At 48.6% G+C, this 9,057-nt stretch overlaps 1 protein-coding gene across 1 annotated transcript; it reads left to right on the top strand.

Moving 5' to 3' along the window:
- The first annotated feature begins 722 nt into the window (after positions 1–722).
- On the top strand, positions 723–5,160 carry Spem3 (SPEM family member 3). Its single transcript, XM_031353837.1, is given in 4 exon segments — positions 723–936; positions 1,220–1,277; positions 1,407–4,855; positions 4,857–5,160. Coding segments are annotated over 4 exon segments (3,681 nt in total). The 5' UTR covers positions 723–798; the 3' UTR covers positions 4,893–5,160.
- The last annotated feature ends 3,897 nt before the right edge of the window (positions 5,161–9,057 follow it).

Raw genomic sequence — 9,057 nt, 5'->3', positions numbered from 1 at the left:
CCGCCCCATGTTCTTGCTAGTAGGCCCTTGGTGATCCCGTATGAAAAGTCTCACCAGCTCTAAACTGCAGATTGGAGGTCTCAGGGCACCCACCTTGTCTCGGTGGTTGTTCCCAAAGGGACTCAGCTCTGCTCAGGAACCTCTGGGCTGAGGGCTTGGTGAGGTGACTCCATAGTTGGGCACTTGCCGCTTCTGCAAAAGACCTGAGTTCCATTCCCAGCACCCACGTGGTGACTTATAACCATTTGTAACTCCAGCTCCAGGGGACCCGATGCCTTCTTCTGACCTCCAGACAAGGCACACATGCATGCCTGCAACATACTCATATACATAAAATAAAATAAATTCAGGGGGAAAAAAATCAAACAAAAACCAAAAGTGGTCAGAGAGCAGACAGACAAAAGCCTGAGGTTCAGTGTAGAAAGAAGTCTAAGAAAGGCTCGAGATTTCAGCCGAGTCTCTGAGGTCAAGGGGCTTGCCAGTCTTAGAAGCAATCAAGGGGTGAAAGATTCTAGGTTTCCAACTTCAGGGGTAAGGTATGTTTGAGTGAATCAGAGCACCATGGGAGGTGGGGGGATGGTTGAAAAAGGGAGGGGTGCTGGCCTATAGGCTTAGGTTCCTCAGACCTGGTCACCAGGGCACTTCATCCTAGGACCTTCTCCTCCACTTCCCCTCCATTGTGATCCCAATTGCCTGATGCATTATGACTCAATCCTCTTCCCCTCCCCCACTAGGGGGCAGGCCTGTTTTCTAGTTTGTGGGGGCCATGGGGCCCAGGTAAGCCTGGGACCCCAGGTCATGGGTGAACGAATGTACCACGGAGCCCATTCCTGTTCCGGCACCAACCTCAGGAAATGCCAGGATTTAGGAGACTCAATTCTTCTGATTCTGGGCACCTTCATCTTGCTCAACGTGGGAATCAATGTGGTGACTCTGGTCAGTGGAAGGTCTGGGCACAGGGCAGAGGGGAATCAGGGGCTGTTCGGTTGTTTGTTTTGAGTCAAAAGTCTCACTAAGAGATTCAGTGTGAGTCTCTTGATCTCCCTGCCTCAGCCTCTTGAGAGCTGTAATTACAGGCATGTGCCAGCAGGCTGAGCCTGAGCTCTGGGGTGCCCAAAGGGCTAAAGCAGGAGGGTGGGGCAGCTGGGATGGGGCCAGATGAACGTTGACCTTCAGGGCTCACCCTACCTCTGGGCTCTCTTTCCTCTGCTCCCCTCAGCTCTGGAAGCATCTGAAGAGCTCTTTGCGGATTCTTTTCCATCACTATTTCCCCAAAGGTGAGTGGTCTCCTTTGTCACAGCCCTCATTCCCACCCTGGTACCCTGTCCTTTCCTATCCCACTTTCCCTACAGACAAGCAACCCATTGGTCTAAACCGCCAACCCATGCGCATGTGTTATACCGTAGATACCAAGAACCTGTGTTCCAGAATCCCTGCCCGATTCCACCACCAACCAGGTTTCCTACCTGGGCACGTCAATTGCCTTGACACTTGGATACCAGACACAAATGATGAGAACATTTCCAGGTGCTGCTGGATGCCGCCCCAGTGTGGACATGGCAGAGCCCCCCCAGAAGCCCCATGGGAACTGTGGAAAGATAGGATGATAGGAGCTGGAGAAGCCTCTCAGGCCATAGTCATGAAGACTCAAGCTTCTTGCGATGCCAAGCCAGAGATTTCTCCCCAGATTCCAAAGATAAGCAAGCTGAATGTGGTTCCGCCCTCTTCATCCCTAGACAAGAAGACGAAGGCATCAGCTGATAGTCTGCACCATGCTCCGGCCCAGGCTCTGACCTATACTTCAACCAACACCCATGAGCACCCTTCCACCCAGTCCCAGTCTCAGACCTCAGAGCACTCTGAATTCAGGGCACAGGGTGTTAAGCATACCTCAGCCCATGAACCACCATCCCCTGCACCAGACTACACCCTAGCCCTCAGTGAAGGCAGCAAGCCAGCCAAGGCTCCATCCCCAACCTCATCCCGTCAACTAGCCCCCACCCGACCCTATCCCCCCATCAAGGCCCCGACTCATAGTCAATCGCATGTCTCGGGTCAGGCCCAACCTCACCACCTGCCTTCTAGCTCACTCAAGGTTCCAGCCCCAACCCCAGCCCAGGGTTTAGCCCACAATCCTAAGCAAAACTCAGTCCCTACATTACCTCAACGCCCAACCAAGTCTGCTGCATATGCTTCCTTCCAATCCCAAGGCCGTGATCCAGTCCAAATCCCAGGACACACCTTGACCCACTCCCAAGCTGATGTCCCTAAAGAAACCTCATCTCAAGTCCCAGCACATGCCCCGTCCCATTCTCCAATTCATTTGTATGCCCGTACCTCAGTGCCCAACCCAACCTCTGCCCCAGCCCCTGGCCCAACCTTTACCCCAGCCGCTTGTGTTCTGGCCTCTGTCCCAACCTGTGCCCCAGCCCCTGCCCTAGCCTTGTCCACGACCATGGCTACTACCCAAGCACCTGCTGACGTCCCCACCACCACCTCTACCCCTATCCCACCTTCTGTTCCTTCTATGGTGGCTACTTTTGACCCCAGCTTTTCTACTGGCCATATGATCTATGGTGCCCGAAGAGTGAAGCAGAGCACCTTCCCTAAACACGGCTCCCAGGACTCAAGGTATATCAGGAAGGACTTGAACATCCTCTCCAGTTCCCAGGAGGTGACGGGCCTGGTAAATGCTGGTACTGCTGAACAAACACAGAAGCAGCATGGTGGGGACAGTGCCGAGCCTCCTTCAGGGCCTAGGCTGGGCTATCTGGAGTTGGGAAACATGGAATGGAAGATGTCAGATCATGCCAAAGATAAGTTCTCCCAGCCCAAGACCATCCCTTACAGCAGGATTCATTCTTGCTCTTCTGAGAGGAAAAGTGAGGAAGTCCAGGCTCCACTCTACCACCAGTACCTGGTCTATGCCCAGGATGCCACGCCCTCCAAACCCTGCCTTCACTCTCCCAGCACCACTCAGAACACGCTGCCCACCATCCCTCCTCCATGCACTCTCTCTCTGCCTCTTGTTTCTCCCAGAACATTTGCTGTGTCGCAGTCTAACCATCAGAAGCTCTCTAATTTAACACAGGCCCCCTCCTTTCTCTCAACTCCCAATTCTCCTCAGATGGCCTCCTCTTCCCACTTCTGTATCCCTTCTCAGTTCTCCACCGTCTCTCAGTCATTAATCCAACCTCCAAACCCTGAGCATCAAAACCTTAACCAAGGCCTTGGCCTTCAGAAGTCTCCATCACTTGCCAAGGATTCCAGAGTTCCCAAGAACACAGGCTTTCCACAAGACACAGGACTCCACAAGAACCCAGGCCTTACCCAAGATTCAAGCCTCCACAAGAACCCAGGCCTTACCCAAGATTCAAGCCTCCATAAGAACCCAGGCCTTACCCAAGATTCAAGCCTCCACAAGAACCCCCGGCTGACCCTGACCCCAGGTGTCAACAAGAACTTGGGTTTCTACAAGTTTCCAAACCATACTCAAGATCTTCATCTTGGCATGAATCCAAACAGTTCTCAAGATCCTTGCCTTCAAAAGAATCAGGATCTCTCTCAAGATCCTGGCCTGAGGAGTCCAGCTGCCATCCAAGATGCTGATGTTCTTAGGAATCATCCAGTCTTAGGGGCCATCCAACATCCCAGTCTCCACAAGACTGTAAAACTTAATGAAACATCTGGCCAGAGGACTTTGAGCTTTATGCAAGACTCTCTGGTCTACAGGAATGCTCCATTAAACCAAGATCCTGCAATCAACAAAAATAAAGACCCCTCCCTAGTGACCAACTATCAGAGACTAGATCCCTGTCAGGATTCCAGAGGTAGTAAAGTTACAGGAAATGTACAACATCCAGGAGGATGCAGGAATGTAGGCCTTACCCAACACTCTAGACCACAGAAGAACGAGTGCCATACCAAAGATTCTGAAGTTAACAAAAGCTCGGGACTTACCCAGGAATCTGGTCCCCATAAGAGCATAGGCCTTGTCCAAACTTCTTGCATCCATAAGAGCTCGGGTCTCACACGAAACTCAGGAGACTACAAGAATCTAGGCCTTATCCACGATTCTGGAATCTGTAGAGTCCCAGATCTTACCCAAGACTCCGACTCCTACAAGAGCAGTAGCCTTGTCATTGAAACTGAAAAAAGGATAGACCTTAACCAAGTTAACATCTACAGTTCAGAACATAGCCAAAGCTCTCACCTTCAGGAGTGCCCAGCAACGGATCAAGACCCCTGTTCTCATCGCGACCCAGCACTTGGTCAGGGCTCTGGCTTCAAGTCTCCAGGCTCTCCCCAACAAGCTAACTCCTGCAAGGACTCAGGCCTTATCCTAGACTCTGACCTCTCAAAAAGAGTAAGCTATGTTCCAGGTACAGATTCTGCCCAAATCTCAGGTTCACTTCAGACAGTAACGCTAACGCCTTCCCCAGTGAAATCCTTCGTATGTAAGATGGCTTCTCCAAAGGACAATACCGAGCAGCACTTACCCTGGACTTCTGTCCCCGTCAATCATAACTCCTGCCCTTCCAAGGCCCAAGTGATCTCCGCAGACCTGAAAACTTTCTCAGACGTACCTGTACTGATTGAGCTACAGCCACCCTCCCGGAGGTTAGACAGCCAAGACTGGGTATACCACCCTGCAGATACAGTGCCTCTGGCTTACCAGAAGTATCGCCAGATGTCTATGCCTCCCAAAATCAACTTGAAGCCCCACTGCCCTGGACCAGGCACCCGGTCAGGTCATGTGGTCTTTGATTCCCGTCAGAAACCCTTAGTAACCGGCAGAGAAAAGTGTGAAGCTCTAACTTCCAGGCGCTTCCGTCAAGAGGCACCCAGAAACTCAGAGGAGACCCAGAAGGAGTGGGGATATCAAAATGTGATGAGGACCTTGAACAAAGAGGAGACAAATACACGTCGGGAATAAAGAGGCAAGAGAAGCATTCTGTGGCTGGTTGAGGCTCTCCATCCCAGCACTACCACTGATATTGACCATCTCCATCTTAAACAGATACAGAATTAGCACACGTTCCTATCGTCCTCCACAGCTCCATAGCCAGGCTCAAGAGTTGACTTTTCAGTGGGGAAAAAATACTTAACCACTAGCCAAATGTGACTATTAGAATGTCAATTAAAATTTAAAATTCTCACCAAGTGTTGTGTTGCACAACTGAACCCCAGCACTTGGCAAGTGGAAGAGGTAGGATCAGGAGTTCAAAGGAATCCTCAGCTATATAATGAATTCGAGATCAGCACCTGCTACTTGAGATCAAGGTCTCAAAAAAAAAAAAATTATTCCAGCACTCTAGAGGCAGAGTCAGGTGGATCTCTGTGAGTTCAAGCCCAGCCTGGCCTACAAAGTGAATTTCAGGACAGCCAGGGCTTTTACACAGAGAAACCTTGTCTCGAAAAAAAAAAAAAAATCCTGAAGAGATGGAAGAGATGGCTCATCTGGTATGGGCACATTCTGCTCTTCTAGAGGACCCAGGTTGGATTCCTTAGCACTTGCCAGATGGCTCACAGCTGTCTGTAACTTCAGTCCCAGGGGACCTAACGCCATCTTCTGGCGTACTGCACACATGTGGTACACATAAGCATGCAGGCAACCACACACATACATAAAAAATAATAAATTAAGCTGGGCATGGTGGTGAATGCCTTTCATCCCAGCACCAAGAAGTCAGAGGTAGGTGGATCTCTGTGGGTTCAAGACTAGTCAGGTCTACATAATAGTTTCTAGGATAGGGCTACATAGAGCCCATTCAAAATAAAATAAAATCTGAGCTGGGAAGGGTAGTTCACACCCATAAGACCGGAGTGTGGAAGCCTGAGGCAAGGTGATTTATATTTTGAACCCAGACAGAGCTACATAGCAAAAGCCTGTCTCTAAAAGACAAAATCAATTTAAATTCTGTTCTTCAGGCTCTACCTTTCTAAGTTCTGACAGCTACATGTAACCAGACAGAAGAGACTCGGGATGTTTCTATCATAGCAAAAATAATTTTTTGAGACATGCTCTTATTATGTAGCCCAGGCTAGCTATGAACTCATTCTGTATAGCCTATGCTGGGCTTGAACTTGCAATTCTGCAGCCTTAGCATCAGGAGTGCTAGGATTAAAGGCATGCTCCACCACCATGCCTGCCTTTCTTATGGAAGGAGGGAGTTGAGAATAAGGGAGCCTTATTGTAGCTAAGGCTGTCCCAGGTCAACAACTCCAACACAAGATGTGTAACTTGACTCTTGGTGAGGGTGCCTGGGAGAGATTCCCCACCAGTTACTGTTTCTGGTAGGAATCAAAAACCGTGTGATCTGCCTGGATGCCTGGTCCTGGGCTGTGGGGCCTCTAGGTTGATTTGTGAGGCACAGACATCAAGGGCACTTTGGCAGACTGAAGGACTGTATTTATAGGTACAGGCTGGTTCACATTAGAGGCAACCCTCTGCTGTCCCAACTTCTCAAGTTAAGGATTATAGGTACAGAGCCACCACACCTAAGGTATCACAGACTTTGTTTTCTTTAAAAACTGGTGTGGTGCATGTTTGCAATCTCAGAATTTGGGAGATAAAGACAGAAGTAGGAGATCAAGGCCAACCACTAATACCTAGTAAGTTCACGGACAATCTGACCTATATGAAACCCTGTTTCAATACAAAGGAAAGAGGTCTGGTGAGATTGCTCACTCAGAAGGTAGGGATGCTTGCTGCTAAGCCTGATGTGAGTTAAGAGTCAATTACTGCAAGGTGTCCTTTGAGCTCCACACACAAACTATGGTCTGGGTATATAGATGTGCACATGCACAAAGACATGGAATGAAAATATAATTAGGAAAAAAAGAAAGAAAGCTGGGTGGTGGTGCACACCTTTAATCCCAGCACTCTGGAGGCAGAGGGAGGTAGATCACAAAGTTCAAGGCCAGCCTGTTATACACAGAGACTTCCTGGACAGCCAGGGCTACATGGAGAAACCCTGTCTTAGAAAAACAAAACAATACAAAGAAAGAAGGAAAGAAAAAGGAAGGAAGGAAGGAAGCGAGAAAAGGAAAAAAGGAAGAGTCTAGCCAGATGGCTCAGTGGGTAAAGGAGCGGAGCCTGATGAGCTTGATCCTGGGATATACATGGTGGAAGGAGAGGACCAATTTCCACAAGTTGTCCTCTGACCACCACCACCACCACCACCACCACACACACACACACACACACAGACGAGAGAAGAGAGAAAAGTGTTTTTGTTTTGTTTTTTTGGTTTTTTCGAGACAGAGTTTCTCTGTGAAGCTCTGGCTGTCCTCGAACTCACTCTGTAGACCAAGAGAGAAAAGTTTTAAGAATAAAAAATGTTTTAAAATTCTATTTTGTTGGAAAGTAATGCTTTAGAGCTCTCTTTAAAGAACACTCCTTTTCACCCATTCCCAACATTTTCATTTATTTACTTATATATTTATGTATGTATGTATTTATTATTTATTGAGATAGGATTTCTCTGTGTAGCCCTTGGCTGTCCTAGAACTCACTTTGTAGATCAGGCTGGCCTCGAACTCAGAGATCTACCTGCCTCTGCCTCCCAAACACTGGGACTAAAGAAAGGCTTGAGCCATCACTACCTGGGTAGTCCCAGTATTTTCAATGCCTAAGAAAAACCAGACAACATTGTTGATTTTTAGAGTGGTTCAGACAGATGTGTACAAATACCCTATGCCTGGTACCCTGAACTGTGAGGCCGGCCTTCACAGGCTGCATAGTGGCTCAGTAGAGAAGACTGTCTGCTCTTGCAGAGGACCTAGGTCCTGTTCCCAGCACCCACATAGTGGCTCACAACCATCCATATCTCCAGTTCCAAGTGATCCAATGCCCTCTTCACACACACACACACACACACACACACACACACACACACACACACACACACAGAGAGAGAGAGAGACAGAGAGACAGAGAGACAGAGAGAGAGAGGCAAAAACTGCTCATACATGAGACTCGAGGGAACTCAGTAGTCAAGAGAACACAGGTTCAATTCCTAGCACTCACAGGATGGCTAAACCATCTTTAACCCCAGTCCCAGGAGTTTTGAGGTCATCTTCTGGTTCCAAGAACTCCAGGCACACATGCAGGCAAAACACCCATACACAAAAATAAATAAATAAATTGAAAATGAACAAACAAAGAACCTGTCTTCACTTCTCTTGATCTGGCCTGTTGGGTCACAGATATATAACCTGTGTCCCTGGCTCTCTGCTTTCCCTCGTGGATGAAAGGGAAGGCAATGACATGGCAGTGACTTGAAACCCCTTAGGTCTGGGCTTCCCAGGTGAGCTCTGGTTCTAGGGGGTTGTCTGTTGACTCCACCTTACCCCAGTTTGGGGGAAGAGTTTCCCTCTAGGCTGGGCTCACCTGGAATTCTGCATCCAAGGTGAGTCTTTGGTCCATAGTAGTCATCTTGCCTCAGCTGCCTAAGTGCTGGGATTATGAGCTTGAGCCATCACACTCCCACAATCCTCTAGTTTTCCAAGATGTCCCGGGTTCATTATTTAGCCTGATTCTGAGAATGGAGTCTATGAAGGCCTGGCCTGATGCTAGGTGGTCTGGTCTAGTGAACCTACTTCATGTTTATGGGCTTACTGGCTCATTATCATGTTCTCAGCCCCATTCTGTGTCTGTGCTATATTCTGGTTTTTGGTAGCATAGGTTACTGAATGTAATTTCCTGCCCTAGTTTTTGTGGCCTGACCTAACGTAGCTGGGAGTTTCCTCTGGACTTTCAATTTAGTCCTAATAGCTTCCGTGTACATGTAATTTTGAATTCCCAAGTGGTTTTCCTGTCACGATTCTGCATGTCTGACGTGAGCATCGCTGGCTGCAATCCTTTCTGAGATGCAGAGGTCTATTTCCATGACAGCTATGTATTCCTACCTTAGCATTATGACCATTAACTCAAGGAAGATGTGCCCCCCCCACCCCCTTACCTCAACTCTGACCCTGGACAACTCCTATGCACTATTCCTTTTTGTTTTATTTTATTTTTTAGATAAGGTCTCACTGTGCAGCCCTTGATAC

The sequence above is a fragment of the Mastomys coucha genome, unplaced genomic scaffold (assembly GCF_008632895.1).
Source record: "Mastomys coucha isolate ucsf_1 unplaced genomic scaffold, UCSF_Mcou_1 pScaffold5, whole genome shotgun sequence".
In the NCBI taxonomy this organism is placed as follows: Eukaryota; Metazoa; Chordata; class Mammalia; order Rodentia; family Muridae; genus Mastomys; species Mastomys coucha.
This window is presented reverse-complemented; position numbering and strand designations above follow the sequence as displayed.